Source organism: Frieseomelitta varia, unplaced genomic scaffold, assembly GCF_011392965.1.
Source record: "Frieseomelitta varia isolate USP_RPSP 00005682 unplaced genomic scaffold, Fvar_1.2 scaffold_826, whole genome shotgun sequence".
NCBI classification, from domain to species: domain Eukaryota; kingdom Metazoa; phylum Arthropoda; class Insecta; order Hymenoptera; family Apidae; genus Frieseomelitta; species Frieseomelitta varia.
The window spans coordinates 31,617-56,154 of NW_025110619.1; the positions used below are offsets into that span (position 1 = coordinate 31,617).

Consider the following 24,538-nt stretch of genomic DNA (forward strand, 5'->3'; position numbering starts at 1 on the left):
TTTTTCTTTCTTTCTTTCGTTTTTTTTTCTTTCTTTTTTTTTCCTTCCCCCCCCCCCCCCCTCCCTATTTTTGCGTTAACGAGAGATGGACCACGGATCGATGAAACTTATCGTAGCTGGTTCAAAGATTTTCGTTCGTTCATAGAACAAAGCGTACACGTTTATTATCTGGATGAATGAAACTTATTAGTCAGTTCGCAAGGATAAATTCGCTTGTTTATAGAATAAAGTGTACACTTTGTTCTATTTATTCTTGCATCGTTTTTGATGGACGAACAGACTGCCAGAACTCGCGTAAGAAGCGCCACATGCCTTGCAAACGTACGGTCTCTCCCCCGTGTGCGTGAACACGTGCTCGTTTAAATACTTTCGTCGATAGAAGGACTTGCCGCAAGTTTCGCAGTGGTAATTCGCCTCGCCGGAATGCAGCCTCAAATGGTATTTCAAACCGTTCGAGGAGGCGAACGTCGCGCTACAAAAATGACAGACGAATCGTTTGTCACCGGCGTGAATTCTCTCGTGCCTTCTCGCGTAACTCGGTATCGCGAATCCTTTGCCGCAGTATCGGCACGGATGAGCCTTCGCGGCTGAACCGTGCGACTTCATGTGAAATCGCAGCCCGGACTTGGAGGCGAACGTTTTGCTGCAGACGTCGCACAGGTATCGCGTTTCTGCCACAGATGCCACTGCGTCACCGTGACTTTGCACATTACTGCTGCTACCATCGACGCCGCCGCTGTCTTTTCCTGTCGCGTCGTCTTCGTCGTTCTCTTCTGCCGCCTGTTCGCTACCGACCATTTTCGAATTTCTCCAAACGCCATTCCAGTCCTGCTGTTCTCCTTCGAACGCTTGCTCGTTCTTCTCGTCTGTTCGTTTGTACGCCGACCCATCCTCCTCTGCTTTCGAGTCCTTTCCAACGTTGCAATCCTAAAATCCCAACTATCTTTTCAACTATCTCTCGACATCCTTGACTCTACGAGTCGAAGGATATTCTTACGAATAACTTGCACCAAAGGGGTACTACTATCAAGGGTACCCATGAGCAACGTCGTCCTTGCAGTCATATACTTGACTCGTCTTTTACAGAGTTGCATTGAGCTCGCGCACTTCTGTTCTGCTCTTTCAGCTGACCGATTTTCCAGAAAGTGTCAGATTTATCCTTTCTACGAAATGAATGAAACGTAAAACGCTAAACCTAAATCAGAATAAGTTGCAAAAATCTTCCATATGCAACGTACTCGTGAAAGAGTGAAAAAGAACCTTTTTTTTTGATCGTGTCGTAACAGGAGATGAGAAATTATGATCCTCTAACCCAGTAATGGAAAAACAATGGCTTTCCACTGGAGAACAATCGAGAAAAAAACTTCAACATCAATGGAAGTTTTCTTGCGTGTTTTGGTAGAGTATTCACGATGTAGGAGCTGCTTAATGCCAGAGTTACTGCAAACGTTTGTTATGGTCAGCTTGAGCGATTGAAAGCAGCAATCGTAGAAAAACATCCTGTTTCGATCGAACAGGAAAAGTGTTGTCCTCTGACATGCTGCGAGAGTCATGCAACAAAAAATTGCGGAACTTGGGTGGGAAGTTGTCCCCCATACTCCTTCATACTCACCTGATCACCGCCCCGTCTAATTACCATCTTTTCAGACCCTTGCAGCAGTTTGTTGCTTTTGGGAAAAAATTCTGATCTCTTCTTTTGAAGAGAAGAAAACAATGGTCGAATTTTCTGACTCCAAAATCTCAGAATCTTTTAATGCTAACTTTTTTAATAGTAATAATTAATTTTTTTCTTGTTTATTAATTTAAATATATTTAACCTTATCAATGCGTTTTCTTTACTTGTCTCTCTACATGCATATTACTATATTTCAATACTAGAACTATCAAAGTGGTCAGAATGACGAATTTATAATTTTCTGTAGAAAATTTTATATATTTATAACAGCATATTTTTCAATACACGAATCGATTTTTAATAAAATACCTTGGTTTTTTTAAATTGTATTATTAATTTTTCCTTTTACCTTGCACCTTTAATTTATTTTGCTAGGAATGTTATACTTTAATCTATCTGAGTAGTCTAGTGTATTGACAATACTGCGATCCAAGTAGAATTGTTAATAATAATAAATTTTCTTTTTCCGCGTCTAGATAGAAGGATAGAAAAGTTGATGACCAAATGGGTGAAAGTCAATCCTCGGTGAGCATGTAGTTGAGTAAATGCCGCTTTAAACAAAAGAAGAAGGAGAAATTACTAAGTTTACATCTGAACATAAAAAACGACACTTGTGGGTACCCCTGATAATATCGATTGATATTATTGTGATCTAACTTACCGACGTGATTCTCCAGTTGGATTCGTTCGTGCGGCGCAAATCGTAGTGCAATTTCAAGATGCGTTCCGTTTTCCTGCATAGTTCGCGAAACTCGAACGTGACTGCTATCTTTCTCTCGCACTCGCGACAGATCGTCTTCGGCAGGTCGTCGTTTTCGAGCAGCTGATCGATTCCGGACATGTACATGTGCATGTGTACGTGCAAAAATTTCCGACCAATTGGTTTTTCCATATTTTTCACTCCGATGGAAATCCCAATTGTGTTAGTAAAATTTCTAAATTTTCACCGAGAAATGAAACAAAATGCCACGTCGATCGATTAAATCGAAAAGGCATGGCCACGAAGTACTAATAATAAACTGTTCACCAAATTATTAAAAAATTCTTACAATATATGTGCCTAACGCGTTATTTTATTAACTTGGGAACTTTTGAACCTATAAATTCAGTAATTCTTCAATATATACGTATATATAAAAGAACAAATGGCGTCCTTTCACACACTAATAAACAATATTAACAAAAGATTATTTTCAGGATTTCCTTTAGAGAGAAAATATGGAAAAATATGGAAACTGTAGAGAAATAGCGTGCAAAAGCATGCGTGCAAAAGCATTGTACTCACATACGCATAAAACGGCGACAAATGAACATAAAAGATAATCGTCGATATCGGTGAAAAAAAGTAAGATGAAATATCGTAATGTATACAGAGTGTCCCATTTTAATCTATAAATACAATCATCTCCGAAACTACTCGTCATTTAAAAAACGTCTCAAGTACATTTTGTTACTGAGAGAGCAGTAATTTGATACACTCTTAGCTTGTCTCTAGCACAAAGTATGCACATATATGAAAATAGTAGTTATCTCTTATACGTGTCTATCTAGGGACAAACTAATTGTAAATAAACACAATTTACTGTCCTCTCAAAATAGAAAAAAAAAAAAAGAAAATACATGAGACAGTTTTCAAGTTGACGAATAGTTTCGAAGATAATTGCATTTATAGATTAAAATCAGAAACACTCTGTATAGAAATGCTACTTACCGTGATGGGACAGCAATCCAAAATACGAGAAAGCAGCTGTTTAGATGTTTCATCCTCGGCGAATATCGGCACTAAACAGTCCCCAGCACGAAGGCATAACCTACACGTTCCACCGTTCGACGTGCAAGATTTTGCGTAGTCTGTCGATTGTTTCATTCTTCTGTATAACTCGAGTCCGTTGTCGTTGTCTCTTCGTTAATAGGCGATACGATGTTCGTTGTATCTAGTTGCAAACACAAAATCACGTCACGTTGTTCTTACCCTGAGTGTTCGTACGTATGTACGTAGGCCTTGGTTGGAGCGTGTTGGCCACATGTTCAGCATTTCACCCTTCTTACTAGTGGGGCGCGCTTTTCTGTTGTATTTAAATATCACGTGACTACCTACCGTACAACGACGAATAGCAAAACTGGACATATGGAATTTTAACATAAATGACACTCCATTCCAAAACAAGTCCACATTATGTATCTTCATTATATTAAGATTAAAAAAGAATTAATCGTTAAATGCTGCGCAAATACAAATAGAGACTTTCGAAAAGGTTAGACTCTAACCTATAAATGTTTAATCCAGCTGAAGGTTTAGGTTATGAGAGAGAAGTGTCAAAAAGTTTCAAAAAGTGTGGTTTGCGAATATTACTCGCTGTCGTTGTACTTTTTATTATTAACTTTTAAAACTGATGGCAAATACTTCTCGGAGACATAAAAATTCAAATTCAACTATCGAGTAAAGAGAAGGTATTTTTATATCAAGTCAAATTACATTCTAAAAAGTGGACATTCATTTCGAAAAAAATGTAATGTGTAAATGAGGCACTTGTTTTGGAACTTGAAGGAGTTTTTGTATTGTAATTTGTATTATTATTTCTGTATTACCATTTTGTCATAGTATTTATTTTTGTGTTAATATTACATCTTTCAAAACATTGAAGAAAAATCTTTTTTTGAATCTACGAATTTATGAATTTGAAGATTGAAGCTTCTGCTTTACGATGACTGCCGTACAATTATTATATCTACCGTACAATTTCTCTTCGCCAAGTTGTTGAGTTTTGAATACGTCCGAAAATGATGTCTGGACTCGAGACCCTAGAGACGTTTAGGTGGGGGGACCTTTAGTCTGCATATAGTTGGGCATAGAAACGGTCACTCATCCGTGGGCCGGTCCGCACGCCGCGTGCTTAACCCTCCGACTACTGAAGCATGAAGTTCTGTGCCGGAATCATTTCTGACCCACACGTACATTCCACTAACACATATTTAGATCGCCCGAGCGGCTCACCGATATTGATTGTACCGACACAGTGACGGACATCCGACTCCTATAGAAACACGTAGAGCATATAGGAACAAATAATAATCACATAAATAATAAAGTTATATTCATTTATATTTATACATTGACGAGTGACAATCGCTGTATCCTTGCTAGGTCCAATACGTTGCCAATTACGTCCAAATCCCTGGTTTTCTGGAACTACATTATCCACAGTTTCTGATATATTATCTTCTTTCTATCATTTCGACTTCGGCATTTTTGCATTTGGGGTTCAGCGTCACTATTTGATACACTTCCGTTGTCTGTTGATTGTTCACTGTCAGGAACGTCTTGTGCATATTGAGCGAGAGAAGACAAAGAAATGTTGTTCGTTGGCAATGAGGACATTGCGTCAACAAATGGAAGCAAATAGAAACAACGGAAAAAAGTAATAAAAAGAACAAAAATAATAATTGCTTCGATTTGCTGCAAACGCCTTTCCTCCTCAGAGCGTTACCAAAAACTGATTCCTTTGTTTTCAGTCTTCGTCACTTCGGCACTTTGGCGGACACGTGTTAGCCACTTGGCGTTCGTGCGTTAGTGCGATCAGATTTCAGCTACTGACACAAGCAGCTCCCATCACTGTGTGCGTTATTGCATTCGAGTAGCTCTCGATACGGGTCAAAAACTCCAGTACAGTAGGCGGATGGTTAACGTGGTGATCGCCATCGATCCATTGGTTAGCTGCGTCCACATGCGAACATTGAAAAGTATACATACATCTTGTATATTATGAATGACGAACACCGTGGGGATTCGACATCAGTTGGAGTCGCTATCTCCATCCTGGCCGTCGATTGAAGAGAGTGAGACGTAGGACCTAAGAATTGGATCGAGACAGTGGTGGAATGCGAAGACCCGCAGTGACATATGTAGGTACTCCAAGACGTCAGAAATGATGTCTTTTATTTATTTATTTATTTATTTATTTGACACTCGAAACGATAAGCGCATGGGACAAAAAAAGGACTCACGAACGATCGAGTAGCATCGATTTTATTACAGTACATTCTTCGAAAGAGATACACGAAATATAGCTATATACTTAACAATGAGAGAGGACAAATCGGAGAACAGACTAGAATTACATAGTAAGGGAAAAGGAAGTCGCCTGTGCGCGAATGACACATCACGATCGACACTTACTCTCGATAGGAAATCTATTGAGCACGTTAATCGTTGCGTAAATATTCGCATTGACACATAGAAAATTACATAATACTGTGATGCATTGGAGATAGGAAATCGTGCGGCGAAATCGTAAGAATGAATTGCTCTCGCGTTAAAATGGATACGCATCAATAGCGTTAGAAACACTAACGCTGGGTGAGTCTCGTCGATGCAGCCAATCTTCGATACATGTGTATATGCATGTATACTACGCGACTTTCTTCTTCTCTCCACTGCCACCAATTGGTCGCGAATCTAACAAGCGAGTATTCAAGTATTTAACACCAGAACTATCAAAGTGGTCGAAATTTATAACGTTCTATAATTGGAAATTTTACACGTTTATGCAGTGTATTTTAAGATATTCGAGCGACTTTTGATAAAGTATATCAACAGAAGCTCGTGCTCTTTATCGTATTATTATTGACTCTCTCTCTCTCTCTCCCTCTCTCTCTCTCTCTCTCTCTCTCTCTCTCTCTCTCTCTTTCTGTAAGGGGGCATTGTACTTAAATTTAGCTAAAACGGCTAAAATTATAAAATTTTTAAATTAATTCATGTACCGATAATGAACGTACGCTGTTGCATGATATAAAATGTAATATAAAAATTAAATAATTTTTCCTTAGATAATTTAAAAGTATAATTTAAAAGTTACTTTAAATGTGCAAGTTTTGTGGGTGCAAATAGTCCCAATTTCAAAAATTGGCGGGGGGACTACTTGATGTATTTCGTAAACAAATTGCTAGTTGTAGGTGATACAAAAAAAAATGTTTCCTAGGGCAAAGAAACGCTTAACTTTTCCGAGGTACCTTGCACTTTAATTTCTCTGCTACGAACGTTATAGTTTGGACGTTGGTAATTCTAGTGTCAAGTAGTTGAGTAGCAATGTTTCAGTCGCTCAATGTCTTTCTTCCCGCAGTTGCCTGCATCCGAGACAACATTGAAATCTTAATCGTTAGCCGTGGTGATACAAAATCAACGTTCCGACTGCCATCGTCGGAATGGGTAAGACGCAGACATCGGGTAAAAGGGAAGGGAAACGAAGTGAAGGAAGGAAAATGTTCGACGAGGAGAACAGTACGGTCGATATTGCTGATCGACGACAGGTACATACGGACAGGTGAACGAAATTGATGTTCTAGATTTGGAAAAAGAAATTTTTCTCAATACTTTCGTGCGCAGCTCCGCAATCGAACATGATTGTCGTTTTTTTTCAGTTTGTACATACGATACAGATCATCGTGATACTTAGGTACTTGGAAAAGCACGAAATCGCGAGACTCGCCGATTAAGGACGTTTTAGGACCGTTGCGAACGTCTCTTCTCTCCGCGCCGGATCACAATTCCGCCGGATTGATTATCAAAATTAACTCGCAAGAACGCAGACTTCGACTGCCGCGGCCAGCGACTGGAATTCGGTGTGTAAAGGTCACACTCGACTTTTGTCGCGAGTTCTCGTTCTGGATGATTGTCAACGATTGTCCATGATGATTGTCCACGCAGTTGAGCGATCTGCTGTCGCGTTTCTTGCAGTCACGCTGATTGAACCGTGATTGGGCAAACGAAAACTAGTTCTCGGCGCGAACCTTAAGGACACTTTGTTTTCTAGTAGTGCCGCGTAATTTTCCCCAGAAAAGCAAGACCGGTCAGTCTCGATTTGCCAGCGATCACGTTCTCGAGTACTATTGGCGCCTCAACGTTTCAACGCGCGTTCGCGTCTCTCCCTCTTCCATTCTTCAGTCCTCTCACGCCTCTTTCACTTACATCACCACGCACACATTTGCTTACCTTCCAAAATATAGCAATATCAATACGTTGTAACAATATATCTTTTTTCTTTTCTTTCCTTTTCTTTTCTTTTCTTTTCTTTTCTTTTCTTTTCTTTTCTTTTCTTTTCTTTCCTTTTCTTTTCTTTTTGTCTCGAGAATATACCACAGATATACTTCTAAATGCGATCAAGGAGAGGGAACGCCGCCAGAGTGGAAGATGTTCAAGCTGTCACGCGACGATCGCGCATATTTGATATGTATACGTGCGTCAAAGTACACATAGATTGCGAGATTTGACACTTTTACACGCAAACTAACCTCCACACGTCTTCCTATTAAATTTCAACACACACAACTTACAAATATATACATATATCTCCATTTCTCCTGTACAACGTATTACGATTTTTCCACGTCTTCTTCGTTAGATATATACAGGGTAGGCCAAACGTTTTTTCCCACCTATCTTTTTTTAATAAAACATCAAAATATAAGAAACAACCACTTTTACTAATTTTAAATTAAATTTAATTTAATTTGTGCACTTTAATCTGTAAAAAAAAAAAAAATTAAAAAGAATATAAAATAATTACGGATTTATTTCAGTAGAAAGTGATTCGTGGCCCACCCTATTCTTCTGTACTTTCTTCATACGTTTTTTCTCTGCTACAAGCCAAAACACGTAACAAAGCTCTACATACAATCTATCAATCAATGTATAGACGTACTCTTCTCGATGCAACGAAACGGTTATCATGCTGTGTCATTGTCTGCTTTTGAAAAAAATCAGAATACTCCAGTTTCGGCCTTCGGTCGAATACGTCTCGAAGAAAACGGTGGCAATATTCAGAGAAAAAGCGAATGCATACCATTAAGAGATTGATTGCGTTATCAGTAATTGACTTGGGACTCGCGTTAAATCAAACATATATACTCACGAAAATATGCACGGAGAAACGTTTCTTCCTTGCTCCCCGTTTCAACGTCTCGCAGATTTACATTTATTACACACATTTACAATCAGGTATCGCGAAAGTGTACACACGTACAGGGTGGGCCAGAAGTTTGCCATCTATTTTTGTTCTCTTGACGAAACATCGAAATATTTATAAGAAAAAACTGATTTCGTTAATTTTAAATTAAACTTACGTTCAAACGTGATTTTTTTAAACATTATGTTTTAAAAATCTGTTGAAAAAAAGGTTTTTTTGAATATATAATAAAACAAAATATATAATAAAAATATATATAATATGATAAAAATATATATATAATATGTAATAAATATATATACATATATAATATAATAAAAATATATATATATAATATATAATAAAAAAATTATTTATTATATATTTAAAGAATTTATTTTAGCAGGAAGTGACTTTTGGCCCACTCTGTACATGTGTACGTATATGTACACGCGTCTGCCTGCATATTATACATACATATATGTAGGTCGCATTGTGTTTTCGTGTATCGTTCGACGATTCGTCTCTTACTTTCTTACTTTCAACTGCGTCGGATGTACGTACATACATGCATACGTAAACGAAACGACAGACGACGTCACGCGTATTTCGTTCGTCTCGGAATCTCTTGAAAACGGTTTACACAAACGATAATTATGTACGTAATTGTTGTATGGAGTTAGGCCACTTTAGTTCAATTCAGTTTAGATTCTACCGGATAACCGATAACATTTCAGATCCGAGTGTTATGTAGTAGATACGTATACTGTACATGTATAGTATACACCTTAAGAATAAAATTATCCGTACGTTGACTCTCTGTGCATGTGTGTGTGTGTGTGTGTGTGTGTGTGTGTGTGTGTGTGTGTGTGTTTGTACCAATCCAAATCAAAGAACTCACCTCCTCATTCGACGCAAGATCCTTGTAAAATTATTCCCTTCGAGGTTCCTCTCTTCCTTTCTTACGTCCTTTGATCACGTCGCGCGAGTCGCGAACAATGATCAGTTGCTTTTCACAATAATGACTACGCCGTATATACGCGTAGATATTCTACGAACCGTTCAAGCGTCGAATTGTTTGTTGAAGAATTGATACTGCAAAGAAATAAAAAATAATCGTATAACGTTGTATACGATCACTGACTTTCATCGTGTCATCGACAAAATAAATAACAATTTACGTATTGAAGCGACCGATACAAATTCGCTTTGTCGATTTCGGAAAGATCGTCACACGCAGGATATACAACATCGTGTGCGTACGGGAGAGAAGTACTTGCGAAGCGTACATGCGCAATGGTACAGAGTGGGCCAAATATTTCTTCCCATCTACTTTTCATTTCATAAAATGTCAGAATACAAGAGAGGAAACCAATTTTGTTAAATGTATAATAAAAAAAAAAAAAAATTTGTTTGCAACAGACTTGTTTTAGTAAGGAAGTGATTTCTGGCCCACCCTGTACATAGATTGGATAAACTGCAAACACTTGCTCAAAGTAGGTCAGCAGGCAATTAGGAAGAAATGTAACCGGGCGAGCGAGAGAGCGAGAGAAAGAAAGAAAGAGAGAGAGAGAGAGAGAGAGAATCCGGAGGACAAGAGGTAGGATACAAGCGTCCCTTTTGCTATAGGCGCGGTGTTCAACTTTCGTCGTGATCGCGAGAACGAGAATTTAAAACACGTCGGTGTGTTCCTCTTCTATTTCTCCTCCGTCGTTTCGTTTCTTTTTTGACGAAAGGAAAGAAAAGACGGGTGCAGCATGGCGGTATCCGGATTCGCGAATTGCATATCTGCTAACTAAGGAAAAGAAAAGCATCGGCCACGTTTGTTTGCCTTGTTTTTTTTTTCTTTCTTTTTTTTTTCTTTTTACTTTTTTTTTTTTTCTTTCTTTTGGATAAGCTAGTGAATATCCTTACACTGTAACGAAGGATCAGTGGAAAGACTGTCCCGGTAGCTGGAGTAATGGAGAAAGTGTTGGTGGTGGTGGTTGTGGTGGTGGTGGTGATGGTGGTGGTAGTCCATTGAGGTTGAGGCAGATGGGGGGTTGTTGTCTTACCATGCTGGAGCCAACCTGCTGCAGCAATCCAGTGCCTTGCTGGGAGGACGTTGAAGAGACGGATGGACGCCTCGAGCCCCGTATGCTATTCATGCTCGAGCTAACCAAGTATGGCACGCTGCTGCTGGTAACTGGCATCCCTCCACCCTATCGAGAAAATGATTTTTCCTTATCGTTTCCTGACGTTGTTTCGTCATCGATTCCGCGTGACACTCGCGCTTTTTAGATGGTTTTATTCTACCGATGCATTTTTGCAATTATTGGATATCAAGGCATTTACGTTACAATGTCTCTGGTATGCTCGGCGAAAAAGATGTTTCTTTGACAAATCGAAGGGAGGGGGAAAAACTACTTTGGTCATTTACGAACAGGTGTTGCCAATGTTCCTTTTCCTTTTTCTGTTGCTCTACATCAATGATGGCGAACCTATGACCCGCGGGTCAGAACACTGACCCACGCAGACTTTTTAAATGATATTCTTGTATAAAAGAATTTTAATTATTTTTCAAACTCCTCTTTTCAAAAAATGTTAAGAATATTACAAATGTTTGGTTAGAGTTTAAAAGTGAGAAATAAATGCTTAATTGTGTCATGGAGGATTTACCACTTGGTTGTGTATACATATAGGTATTTTAAGTCTTAAATGTTGTACGAGTTAGTTGTGTCCAAAAAATTTTATATAGCGCTTACGATTAAACAGATGTAATAAACACTAAAAAACACACTAGATCACATTCTCAGAATGGGTAGCTTTACTAGTTTTTTATATAATAAAAGAGAGAACAGACAATAAAAAATATTAAGAAATAAAGTATATATGTCCAATGTATAGTGCAGGGGTGACTGGGCACGATATGTCATCCCTTTTATATCAATTTTTTGACGTTGACATTTATTTTTTTCTCTTCACTTGCAAAAGTAAAAGTTGTAAAGCAAAAAGGAATCTTTCTAGAGGATTATAAATGTGAGAACCAAAGAAAAGTAGTTTTTAACCATCCTTTCCACCTTCCCCTTTCTACGAGCTAGTACTAAAAAAAATAATGAACAAAATTTGACCCACTTCTCAAAAAGGTTTGCCGTCACTGCTCTACAGTCTTCTCTACTTGTCAACACGGCCCATTTTTCCAAAGAACGAATCGACGAAGAAGAAACGGGATAAAGATGTAACGGCAAAGATACGATACCAAGAGAGGCGATAAATTTATATTGGATCCTCGTCGATCCTGAGGTCCGGTGCTCGAGTGGCGCCGTATGGGCAAACCATCGCCAGGTGTAACACCCGGTGAACTCTCGCAAGACGGTGCTACACGTATTTTCGGTGTCATTAGGGTGTTGTCCGATAACCGTCTACTCGTGAAGGTGTTCGCCACTTTCAAGAAATTGCTGTTGTCGTTGTTCGAAGATGAGAACCATCTGAACATGGCTGATTTGAATAATAATAACGATAAAAATTAGATAGTTAGCGTTGACTTTTAAACAGAGAGTGTACAAGGAACTGTACCACGTTACGCGTGTATCGATAAAAAAATCTATAACTTACTTATCATCGAGTTCTTTCTCGCCATATTTTCAGCTGAAACTGTCGTCGACATCGAATCTACCAAAAAAAAAAAAAAAAGATGGGATTGATTTTAAATCATCCGTATTAACGTACTCGGACGTAATTAAATAAAACAAGCCTGAAACTTTGTTTATTCTTACTTGTGCTATTTTTCCGAGCCATGTCCTCGGCCGAAGAAGTCTTGCGTTGCTCGATGCGCAAGTTTGGAATGTTGAAAGGCGCAACGTACATATTGTCCGTACTGTGTTGGTGTCGTAAACTTCGGTACCGTTCCGGGCTCGATAGTGACAGATTGTCCAAGGTCAATTGATTCCTCTGATTTCTGTTCAAAATATGCCCAAGGAAAAAAGCAGATAACAGAAACGAAAGAAGAAGAAAAGTAGAAAAACGATAGCGGTTGTCGATTAAAAATTGTCTGTTAAAAATTTCACAAGCGAAATTACAGTCGTAACGAACGTTTCATCACCTTTCGATGTGATTCAGCATGTCCTGCAACATTTTGAGAAGCAGTTCAAACTGCTCGAGATTCAGCGCTGGGTTGATGGTGTGAGGTAGCAAAGAGGGCATCGCTCGAGTCGCCATCCAGCTGACAGAAAGTCCGTACTTTTTGTCGGTTAACATCAATCTGTAAATTTCTGTCGGAGTCGAATCGTGACCCCGGCCCCGGTATCGACAAATTAGCAACAGCGATTGAGCCATCATCTTTTTATGTGTGTGCACCCCCTGTGTGTTTAAAAGTTTTAAAACAGGCACCGTTTTTTTTTTTTTTTTTTACGTTGCATATATACATACAGGGTGGAAGGAAAAGTTTGTTCGTGGCTATCATGTCAGATGAATTCTACATCTTCGATTTGTGACCTTGACCTTGAATTTTAAGGTCAAAATTTTGCATTGTATTGTATACTTGTCACGAAGGTAAAACTTTTTCAAGGAACTTGATAGGTTTTTTTTTAAAAATGGCAAAAAAGATTTCTTATCATTTAACACTGCGGACGCGTGCGTGCTAACAGCGACTTTGTGGTTTCACCAACGTTTGATTTATCATAGTTGTAGCATCAGTGTGAGTGTAAATAATCAAATGATAAAACGAACTGTTAACATTGTTCGAAATGTAAACGTTACATTCACGCGTCGATGTACATAAAGTCGCTGTTAGAACACATCCTGGCACAGGGTGGAAGGAAAAGTTTGTCCGTGACTATTATAGATGAATTCGACATCTTTAATTTGATAAAAATACACACGTGTAAAGAACTTGTCGCAAATTGACCAAATTGTTGAACTTGAATTTCAAGATCAAACAATTTTTCTTTTTTGCGTTGTTTTTCCACTCATTACGAAGGTAAAACTTTTCCAAGGGACCATAAATTGCAATCTAATAGTTCTTTCGAAAAAAATGGCAAAAAATGTCTTAATTGCGGACACGCACACGTTAACAGCGACTTAATGTTTCTGGATGCGTGGATGTCCATTTTACGTAATTTTCGCATTAGGTTTCACCAACATTTCATTTGTCATGGTTGTAGCATCAGTGTGAGTGTAAATAATAAAATATAAACATTACGTAATATGAGTTTTTGCTCGGGGAGAGAGAAGGGTGCACACGGTGTGTAACTGTAAAATGAAAAAAGAAAAAAAAAAAAATAACGTTACGCGTGTATACTTACGTACAACCCGAACGATTATCTCCGGCTCTTGAAGTTTCACATTGAACAACAACGGTAGGATGCAGTCGATGATTTTCTGCTTCTCCAACCGGTTTAAAATACAAGGAATCACGTTCATGAGTATTCGGGAGTCCAGTAAATTCTTTTCAAAGGCTTGAAGAAGTTTTGGTAGAACGATATTCCGAACGGATTCATCGTCTATGTACTCGGTCACGTTCGACACGGCTACGAATGCTGCGGTCTATAAATTAATTTAAACGTGTTACTTTTTTCCTATCCTCCTTCAATTCTTCTTGTTTCTTTTTTTCGTGTATTATTTTAGTGGCTAATTTATTTTATAAATAAATAAATAAATATATATATATAATTATTTAATTTCCTTTAATATTTCCCTCCTGAATTTCATTTTTCATCTATTATTTCATAAATAAATAAATAAATAAATAAATATATATATATATATATATAATTTATATGTATCATAAAATAAATTTATGTATACAGATACATATTGTTTATAAAGTGATAAAATGGTAACATTTATAACATGGACAATCGGCGTGTTAAAAATTTTTAAACATCTTTAGTCTTCTTGAGATATGGGCTACTCAGAAAATTTCCAACTCCATAAATCACAGTTAGTCTTGAGGCTGTTGAAACATCGCACCGATTTTTAGTATTTCATGTTCCAACGTGTGTGAGACACTTCAAGTGAGAAGATTTCCCCTGCACGATAGGAATTGCTATGTCATAAACACTTGCGTACTAAACTATTGCGTAAACAGCATGATAGTTCTCAGAAGACGAGGTTGTTTACCAGACCTATCACCAAAGAGAGAGAGAGAGAGAGAGAGAGAGAGAGAGAGAGAGAGAGAGAGAGAGAGAGAGAGAGAGAGAGAGAGAGAGAGAGNAAGTGGTAACGAGAAATTCTAGAACTCTCCCCTCTCATCATACTTTCTGAATCTTAACGACTCTTCAAAGTTTTTTGAAAAACTACGGCAGACTACGATTTTCTTACACAAAAAGGACTCTGATTACAAGTTTAATGAACAACAGCAACTAATCCAGGGTCAATTTCAGTTTTCAGTGACAATTCAGTTACGAGTGTTCAATCAAGCGTGGCAGCGATTCATTCATATTCAATGTTCGGCTGACAATAAGGAAATCCTTCAAACTCGGTCGTCGGTATGTTAGTTATGTCGTATAATCTAGAGCTGTATTAATCGGGTAGAGGTCGCCAGGATTATTGTATAATATAGTCAATATTAATTCAAATCAGAGTCACGCATCAATGGGTGGTCCTTGGACGCCAAGTGACCGACATCAATCGTCCGTGTATATACAGTGTGTCAAAAAAATACACACATCGCAGGGCCTTAGTTTTTCAGCGATAATTTCTTGTAAAAAATTAGGAGATTGATGCAGCGCGTCTTTCGTACTTTCTAGAATTTCATTGTACACACACGTAGAAGCAATATGCTTATTTAGAAGCAATAGTAATTTACTAACGAAAGAGAAGCGAAAAAGTCTGGAAAGCGTTTATTGAATAAATTTATTATTAAGCACTTTGGTAGGCAAGAAAGTATTGCACACTTATGTTCTAAACGTTTCCTCATTCTTACACGTTGTGTAATAGATCCAATGTCAAGGATGTAAACACATGTTCGCTGTATTCTGAACGCTTTGTCCCGAGTTATGACTCGAAAGTAATGAAATGCTAGTGCGCGTGCGAGAAGAGATTATTTCTTTGCATAGAAGTAACTACAGTTGTCTTAAATCTAAAATCTAAAATCTAATTAAATCTTAAATCTAAAATTCTCTGCAGTGCAGAGAAATACGTAGTGAAAAAAGATAGCAAGAAAAGTCATAGTATACAAAAATATATAAATTACACCAAACATAAGCGTGCAAGTATTTTCTCGACTACGAAATTTTCATTTTTCTTCTATTATTTTTAACGAGTAAATTTACCATTGTTTTCACGAAGTTGTTACAACGAAGTTCCAAAAAAATACATACTACTTTTGTCTCGAGGTTTGCTGAAAAACTAAATGCGCAGGTACGTACGTTTTCTGTGATCCAAAACTGTGTACAAAAATATGTAGGCAACGATTTCGAAATTTCGACCCCTTCCGAAAGTTGTATTTCGCGATTTAGCTTTCCGCGATCTGTGAATACTCGAATCGTCGTGAGTCGAGAGTTCGATAAACTTTGGAAATGCTCGGGCAAACGTCCGAAGAAAACGAAAACGGTGGATCTGGAGAAGCGGGGAGGGTGACAAACCTTCTGACTACAAAAGGGCCGGCGTTTGAACGGCCGAGCGCTTTTACCCGGGAGCCAACGAATTGAAAAGGTCGCGAGTTTCACGTCTACACCCTCTAAACCTAAAATCTCGAGAGTCGGGGCAGCAGAAGAAGATCCGGAGAGCCCTAAATGAGCCGAAAATAGTGCAGTTAGTGAAGTGAGATTATCATCATTTTGAAATGGGCCGCTCGTATCAATCGTACGTTAATCGTACGAGATGTTACACCAACGTAACAGCAATAATTGAGGCGATAGAGTCACAGCATACGATAAACACACAAATTTTAAACATTTCGAACAGACTGACGAATCTCGTGACGCACGTTTTGGATCCGATAACTTTTCCAGAGTTATCGGAAAGGAACATTTCATTGTACCCACCCCCACCAAGAGCACCCCAACAAGGACAGATTAGAACATGTCGACGATGTCCTAGGTGCGAAGTTGATATGAAATAATATGGCGTATGAGAACGAAATGATGCGCGAAATGAAGGTAAAATATTACGGGACTCAAGTCGCATCCGACAGAAATTAATTAGCCCTGTATAGAGAACATTGCCCAGGCAAGCGGCGTAGCCTGGGCAACATAGTCCCGTAAAGTAATTGCGAAAATGTCCAACCGGGATCATTCAATGCAATTTCTCTAGAAAAACTTACTTCCCCAATCGTGATTGGCAACGGCACAGAGAGAATTGACCTTACACAAGATGACTGTCTTCGACAACAGCAAACTCTTCCGGCAACATCTCGCTCGCAAGGAAATTAATCCTCCTCCTGGTGAGGACCATGGTTTCGAGCGACCGTTACACTCTGTACAGTATCGATGACCCTAAATATGTATTATTAGTTGGATATCCGTGTGAGTCAGAAATGACTCCAGCACTGGACGCTGAGGTTCAGTAGTCGGAGGATTAAACAGCACATAAAGAAAAATTGCACCTTTCCTCGATAAGTTAGGATAACGATTAGGGAAAGGATGTTGTGACCGTTGGCAATTCCAATTGTTAAACGGTTGCACTAAACGGCATTTCAGTCCAGAAGATGAAATTGATGTCCAAAAAGAGAAAAGAAGACCGCGAAGAGATCCTACCCCGTTTCACGAAGGCGAGATAGAGATCTTCAGTTTGATTGAGAGACAAAGAAAAGAGACTGGTGTATTCTCTATCAAATCCAGGTCATCGAGCCACCACTGGAACCATGATGACATAACATTGTTGAGGTTTGACAAATTATTTGGCAGCTCTGTAATCATGTCCCTTTTACGAGAAGAAGAAAGATCCACCACGGAGGATCCAAGAGGAAATAAAATTAACTTTGTTAAACCAAAGTATCAAACAGGTACGTCAATTTGAACGAGCCTCGCTAGTTATTTTCAAAAATTTTGCCCTTGAGTTTTTGCGCTGTACGCGCACTGTATACATTTTTAAATTGACGAAGACGAACGAACCGTAGTCGCGGAACGAAGAATAGAGCGAGGTGTGAAAATATACAGGGTGGGCCAAAACTTACATCAAAATATAAGAAAGAAATTAAATTTCATTAATTTTAAATCGTGATATTTTTCATTATGTTTTAAAAATTATTTCTTTCAAATGTCGACCGCCAGAGCGTTCGCAAAAGAAAAAAAAAATATATATATATAATAAAACAATTACGGATATACTTTACTATAGTAAAGAGGTGATTTTTGGCACACCCAATTCTATTTTACAGGACCTACCTCCTGACAAATATACAAATGTATACGTACCTGTACTTGGATAGTTGAATTCTCAAAGGACGTATATAACATTGGAAGTATCTCGCTCTCGATATATTCCCGAGATGTTTTCTTTAATATCAAATGCAAGTTTTCCAGAAGCGTCACTGTACCCTGAATCGACTTCCGATTCGAGAAAAGTGACCTACGCGACGATTCCAATTTTGTAAATTAATGCAACGACACGAAAATAAGAGGGAGAGTGAGAGAGAACAAATATGTTGTAATATTTACCGCAACGATGGAAATATAATTTGATCATACTCTTCTTGTGTACTATTTTGTACAATGTAAAATACTGGTTGTAACACAGCCGATTGAACTTCTTGACTTTCCAATTCAGTTTGTAAATACGTCCAGATGTGCTGATACCAAAGCTTCTGTAAATTCAAATATACTGTTTTCGTATATCTTATATTTTCATTTATTACCTTACCTTACCTTATATTATATTATATTATATTATATTATATTATATTATATTATATCATATTATATTATATTATACTATATTATATTATATCATGTCATATATTACATTTCAAGCGAATGTACGCATTACCCTTGGTATATAAGGCAATATTCCTTTCAAAGTAGTCGTATAAAAATGCTCTTTCTGCAGTACGTCTTTCATCTTACTGACATCCAGAAATTGAAGCGCGTATACGGGTGGATCTCTGCAAAATGAAAGGAGATCTTGTCGAGAATGATTGCGCGAAGGAGTCAAAAATGTTCTTCTTTCTTTTCGTTTGAGCAAACGTTCACATACTGAAAATATTTGATCATGGATAAAACTTGAATGGTTGGCCTCTTTTCTGGATCTACGTGTAACAATCGGGAAACTGCCTCACGAAGTGGAAGAGGAATTAGATGTAGCACCATTTCGACTTGTTCTTTCAGCTGTGGGAAACAAAGACGGCAGATGATTAAATACGTTACGTACAAAATATAAAATTATAAATATAATTGTAAATATAACGCTACAGAGTATGGGTATCCAACTTTTTACATTTTCCTCATTGGCCTCATTGGCCAATAAAAATTTGTTCAATGCCGCACACGGTTTGCATATTTTTTTTTTATCAGTTCAATGTAACCTATATTATTTGTGAGGATATTAAAACAACTTTTATAATGAGACGATACACTGATTAGAAAAATACATTTATATCAATTGAAAAAAATTATGAAAATTTCTAACAAGTACGCTGAGCTTGTTTTTTTTAGATACCAGTTCATCAATATGTCTGGTTTGATACAGATAGTGACAATACGAAGAGTATCTCCAAGATGCTTGTCTAAAATTTTTGCCTTTATTTTATTTTTTTGTGGGCTTCATATGGGAAAAAAACCTATTCGCAAATATAATAATATATATTCTCCAACGTCATAAACATTCACGATTAAAATTATCGAAATATATATGAAATTCTTATTCAATTGTTCCAATTTTGCGCGACCCACGTGAATAGGGTCTAATTGCAAGTCTAATTGCAACAGGTTGGACACGCCTGCTACAAAGAGAGAAAAGTGTGCAAAAGAAACACAGTTAACACGTCATTCGTAAGGGAAGGAATTTTGTCAGAGATTCGGTCGTATCTTCTGGGTTGCTTACGTTTTCCAGCTGTTTCAGGTACTCGGAGCAACTATGATTCGCTTGAATTAACGGCCGTCCTTGATTGAAAATTGCACATACCGTCATACCAAAGCTATACATGTCACTGTAGAAGCCTCCCATTTTCTTTTGTTGCACTTCTGGAGCTGTGGCACGTGGAACGGATTATAAACACATAAATATCTGCTGGTATTACGAAAGAGAAAACGATACTCCTCAGAATCGAAAAGAAGATATATTCTTACCAATGTAATCGAGATTCGGCTGTGTCATTTTTGGCATGCGGTTAGTCCAAGGTTGCAACGATATCGTTGTCATTTCGTTAACTTTTTCTACGAGAGAGGGAGAAACGGGCAAATCTCAATAAGTAAAAATGTCTCGAAGATTCAACGAAAATTCTGAGTCTGAGATCGACTTACCAATAAATTCGAGCCCCGACAATTTCCAAGTGCCCCTCTTGGTAATTATGATGCTGGCAGGGCAAACGTTCCTGTGAAGAGCTTTGTAGGTCCCGTGAAGGAATAGCAGAGCCTCTGTGATCTGAGGAGAAACAGAGGGAAGAGAGACGGAGAAATATAAAAAGAGAAGGAAAGAGATGGGCGAATGGGGGAATGTCGTCATGATTCGCACTCTCCTCACCTGCAACAGTCCATATTTGATTTCGATGTCGAGCAACTCGTACTCTTTCGCGTACGTGGCGCGATGACTAGCGACCGAGGAGGTTTGTTTCGTTGCGTTGCTCGACAATTGGCCAATGTTGTTCGCACGTTGTTCCTGATACGCCAGAACGTTTGCAAGACTGGCCAGAACCGGCTCCGACGCGAATGCCAAACTATCCGCGCACTCCTCGACCTTGTATGCCTAGACACATGGACGACAGTGGAAAACGATGACTTTTCTTCGTAACGTAAAACGAAAGAAACAAGAGAGAGAGAGAGAGAGAGAGAGAGAGATAAGAGTGAGGAGAAGCAAGAGGATGAAGCAAATCTTACTTGCAGTATCTTCGGATGAGAGAATCGTTCCATTTGTCGCGCCCCGTTCCGTAAAATTTCCGTAACGGTCTCCTTGCGTTTTGGCTTGTGCAGCTTGTCGACCGATCTCTTGTCGAAAAAAAATATCGAGACTTCCTGAAACGAGAAAGACTTAAGCGAAAGGAAGAACGAGGAGAAAAAGAAAAAAGGAAGAAAGAAGCTAGAGCGTGAGAAGGGAGTGAAAGGAAATGGAATCGGTTCTTACGGCTCGAAATTACCTTTCGATCGGTTTTGGTGTAACCGTCGTATATGCGCCAAGCGTTCTCGGGACCCGCGGTGGCCGATTGTTTGCCAACTTCGTACAAATTTTGGAGAGCGTTCGGAAGTAGGATGCTCGGTGTCGAGCCGCTGCTTTTCGACTTGGCGAACATAACGACACTCGCATTAATCCTCAATGTTCATCGAATCACCTTTGCGATCAGTCTGTCACTTCTTCGTTTCGGTCTCCGTTCCGCTCCGCTCCGCTCCGAGCCGAGTTTCCTCAAATCTCGATTGCCCCGTTTTCCATCGGTGTTGCTTGCTTCTCCCACGAGCGCACCTGCTCAACTATCAACAACAAACGTTTTCTTCAATCGACGTACGACGATACAATCGATTCTTCTCAGCGTGCAACAAGCTGCGAGATCGACACGTTCAAAGGACAATATTTTCATTAATCACCCCTCGTTTTCTTCCCTCCTCCTCCTCCCCCCCTCCCCCTCGTCTCGTGAATTCGTTTCACGGCCCCGCTTTACTCTTCTTCTCCTTACGCAATACTCCTTATCGATTTACCACCTCGTGCCTTCGTAGACAATCCTTCGTGTATATCTACGTGTTGCGCGGCGAGAAAGCAGAGAAAACTCGAAGGGGGGAGGGGGGTAGGGAAAAAATAATCGAATAATCGGGATCGAATCGAATCGAACCAACAACAATCTTGCGTTTCTACCGAACGCGCGTTTTTTTTTCGGATTTTAGACACGCAGGAGACTCGTAGACTCCTTTGCACCCACTTTTGTTCCCACGCCATCGTGACGACGCAAGCTTATCAATGACACGCTTAACGATAAATATAGGAAATCGAACGCGCGATACGATATCGTTACCCTCGTCACTGCGGAAACGGGAAATGAGAATAATTTCCGGCATCAATCGACGAACGATGATACATATCGATTCGCAATCACACGAAGAATAAAAGAAGCCCCGCTTCTCCCGAAGGTTCGAGTTTCGATTTTCGATTAACAACAACAACAACAACAACAACAGCCACGGACGTCGTATTTTCAATTCGAACAAATTTTCCGCGTCGAACGAAAAACTGGTATCGATGTCACGATCGATAGAAAGGGGATAGCGCGTCGTTTGTAATTTCTTTTCTCTTTTTCTTTCTTTCTCTGGTTCAACGAGAACGAAAGGGAACGGGAAAACGAATAGAAATTAATCGATCGAGCTGACTGGAGGCTCGACGAAGAGCAACTTGTTGAAAATCGCAGTTTCAGAGCTCGTTCCGAAGCTGTTGTCGTCGAGACCACCAACCCCAACGACGGTGCAGGTGTTTGCAAACAGGCAGGCGAACACTCTCGTGATCACGTCGAGATCGTCCATTCACAGGCGATTGAAACCCGATTCATCCTCGCACAAGTCCGCGCGGGCCAAGTCCGGCGATCGATTCGCGTATTGCCGGGCCGATTGTTCAAAGACACCGGACAGCAGCCTTCCCCGCTCGCACGACAAATTTATTACTCGTACGTTTGCACAGTGCATCGTGTCGCTTGCCTGTCCATCCGGCGACACGACCTGTCGGATCGTCGCGCGAATAATAGACAAAGGATCAATTAGTCTTACGATTGATTAGTTTCAATGGAACAGCAAGCCAAGAGAAAGAGAGAGAGAGAGGGAGAGAGAGAGAGAGAGAGAGAGAGAGAGAGAGAGAGAGAAGTTGGAGAAGGAAGTGGGAGAAAGAAAAGAAACAGGGCAAGGGAGCAGCAGAGAGACGACGTAAGGAGAGCAGCGAGAAAAGGCGACAAAGGGGAGAAAGGGAGAAAGGGAGAAAGGGAAAGGAGTAGCGGAGAAAGGGAAAGGAAAGTGAGAGAAAGCGGACGGGGGAGGAATCGAAGCGGAGGAAATTGCTCGGCGAGAAGGAAACGAGCGAGGAAAGAAAGAGCACAAGGCAGCTGAAAAAGTTTTGGAATGGCTCACCTGTTGCCGACGACAACGGGAATCGTATACCGCGTATAGTGGCACTATAAGCATGAAGAAACCGAAAGAAGGGTAATGCGCGATGCGCGGTGATTCGGAGCACGCGCGTGCCGCGCGATCCTCGCGCGAGCAATCCGAAGGGACAGTCGGGCACGATTGACGCGCGACTGCATCACCACCGAATACGAATATCCCGACACTCTTGCTCCCGATTTTCTATTCTCTAAACTATTTCTCTCCGCTCTCTTCCGTGTCTCTTCGCCGATCTTCCCACCTGTCGCACCTCTCGGAAAACCACTCCGTTAGTTTGTCGTTAGTTTCTTTGTCTCCTAATAATTCTCCGGATCGCTCTCGTCCCGTTTCTTTCCTTCCTTTCTTACGTGTCTGTATGTTTGTTACTATCCTGTTTCTACGTTCTTTTCTTTGTCTCGTCGTTGATCGATGTAAAAGTGAAAGTCGTTGTTGCTGCCCTCGTTCTTGTCCTTGTCCTTGTCTCTATACCTTGTCTTTGTCCTTTGTCGTCGTCGTCGTCGTCGTCGTCGTCGTTGTTGTCGTCTTCGTCGCGTCGTCGTCGTCGTTGTTGTCGAGTTAACGGATAACAGTAACAATTATGTAACAATTATGTAATGTTATCGTAGCTGATATCGTTGATATCCTCTTCCGTTCTCGACGATGACGTCGTCGTCGTCGTCGTCGTCGTCGTCGTCGTCGTCGTCGTCGTCGTCGTCGTCGTCGTCGTCGTCGTTGTCGTTGTCGGCATTCGATGGGAGAGCAAGAAAGTCGCAAGGAATTAACAGAAAGACGCATGCGCGCCCTCCGATCCGGGCTATGGCTTTGGCTACGACCTCGGCTCCAGCTTGGTTCCGGCTATGGCCAGGGTGTAGACCTCTGCCTGGATGTTATAAGTCTGGTAGCTGTAGGTAGCTGCAACTGTGGTTGCGGGTCACGGGACACTGGAGACCGGGTTAGGGGATGCCATAAGGGGATGCCTTGTTTCGAAGGTAGGGAGGACCAACCACCAGGCGGTAGGGGTTGCTCCGCACCGTAATTTGCGAATTACGGATTTGTCACTTACCATAACGAATTACAATTTGCAAATCTAATATGGCAAGCGGGCAGATGGCGCACTGGAAGAAATTGAAAAAATAACTCTAAATATAACTAACTAAATATAACTAATAATAAAACTAACTGAGCTTTCTCTGCATTATCACACGAATTATTACACGTGCGTTACATGAACGTACGTGATCGTGTTTTTCTCTAAACTCCAAACAATTATGCACGAATGTATATACATGCACATGCCCGTATCCATCTACGTTACAGATTTCTTTTATCGATCCAACCGTTGCAAATCCAATGTCGCATCCGCGAGTGTTTGGAATTCCGTTGACGATGTAATTACTGTTTACCTCTTCTAACGTCATTTCTTCTTTCCATCCGCGAGAAATGAAAAAAGCGTTGTCCAACACCTTGCCGAAACATATACGTATACCTATACGTATTTCACTGAAATTCGTATCGCTTTTACCAACTGAGCTTGCAGCTCAGATTCGATCGATACAATAGGCACGCGCGTGATCAAGCATTAACTACGCACGCACATTTCGACGTGCATAAAAGATCAAATCGAATCTTGCAAAATGTTTGATTATTTATTTTCCATTGGCTACATTAATTATTCGGTTCAAACACTTTTCGATCAATTTCGCTAAACAATTGCTCGACTGTTTGAACGACGATGTAAT

General features: G+C 39.8%; 2 protein-coding genes and 1 long non-coding RNA gene across 7 annotated transcripts; 1 reads left to right on the top strand and 2 right to left on the bottom strand.

Moving 5' to 3' along the window:
- Positions 1 to 200: 200 nt before the first annotated feature.
- LOC122536372 (zinc finger protein 26-like) lies at positions 201 to 3,841 on the bottom strand. Its single transcript, XM_043668696.1, has 3 exons — positions 3,387 to 3,841; positions 2,337 to 2,498; positions 201 to 927 (listed from the first exon to the last, which is right to left on the bottom strand). The coding sequence occupies exons 1-3, from the start codon at positions 3,540 to 3,542 to the stop codon at positions 244 to 246; spliced, it is 1,002 nt and encodes a 333-aa protein (XP_043524631.1). The 5' UTR covers positions 3,543 to 3,841; the 3' UTR covers positions 201 to 243.
- A 1,395-nt stretch (positions 3,842 to 5,236) lies between these two features.
- LOC122536373 lies at positions 5,237 to 7,438 on the top strand. The gene is made up of 2 exons (XR_006308385.1): positions 5,237 to 5,578; positions 5,695 to 7,438. It is a non-coding gene; the product is annotated as an uncharacterized LOC122536373 (long non-coding RNA).
- A 1,586-nt stretch (positions 7,439 to 9,024) lies between these two features.
- On the bottom strand, positions 9,025 to 23,881 carry LOC122536370 (SCY1-like protein 2). 5 transcript variants are annotated; one of them, XM_043668691.1, is made up of 18 exons: positions 23,071 to 23,881; positions 20,828 to 21,155; positions 20,571 to 20,705; positions 20,218 to 20,439; positions 19,998 to 20,118; positions 19,824 to 19,910; positions 19,579 to 19,724; positions 18,733 to 18,863; positions 18,526 to 18,640; positions 18,198 to 18,343; positions 17,955 to 18,108; positions 13,899 to 14,139; positions 12,698 to 12,866; positions 12,372 to 12,553; positions 12,211 to 12,267; positions 11,855 to 12,093; positions 10,531 to 10,817; positions 9,025 to 9,711 (listed from the first exon to the last, which is right to left on the bottom strand). In XM_043668691.1, the coding sequence occupies exons 2-17, from the start codon at positions 20,978 to 20,980 to the stop codon at positions 10,545 to 10,547; spliced, it is 2,571 nt and encodes an 856-aa protein (XP_043524626.1). In that variant the 5' UTR covers positions 20,981 to 21,155; positions 23,071 to 23,881; the 3' UTR covers positions 9,025 to 9,711; positions 10,531 to 10,544. The 5 variants fall into 5 exon arrangements, with proteins under 5 accessions (XP_043524626.1, XP_043524627.1, XP_043524629.1 ...); XM_043668692.1 differs by having other exon boundaries at positions 20,828 to 21,147; positions 22,788 to 23,881; XM_043668694.1 differs by having other exon boundaries at positions 10,671 to 10,817; positions 22,788 to 23,881.
- Positions 23,882 to 24,538: the final 657 nt, after the last annotated feature.

What these genes read in the sequence shown, in the direction of transcription:
- LOC122536372 (XM_043668696.1), bottom strand. Translation starts at nt 3,542, where the DNA reads ATGAAACAATCGACAGACTACGCAAAATCTTGCACGTCGAACGGTGGA. An exon ending in TGGATTGCTGTCCCATCACG is followed by an intron (nt 2,499 to 3,386) that starts GTAAGTAGCATT and finishes GGAATCGATCAG; the next exon opens with CTGCTCGAAAACGACGACCT. An exon ending in CCAACTGGAGAATCACGTCG is followed by an intron (nt 928 to 2,336) that starts GTAAGTTAGATC and finishes TTGGGATTTTAG; the next exon opens with GATTGCAACGTTGGAAAGGA.
- LOC122536370 (XM_043668691.1), bottom strand. Translation starts at nt 20,980, where the DNA reads ATGTTCGCCAAGTCGAAAAGCAGCGGCTCGACACCGAGCATCCTACTT. An exon ending in TCCATGATCAAATATTTTCA is followed by an intron (nt 18,641 to 18,732) that starts GTATGTGAACGT and finishes TTCATTTTGCAG; the next exon opens with AGATCCACCCGTATACGCGC. An exon ending in TATTGCCTTATATACCAAGG is followed by an intron (nt 18,344 to 18,525) that starts GTAATGCGTACA and finishes TTGAATTTACAG; the next exon opens with AAGCTTTGGTATCAGCACAT.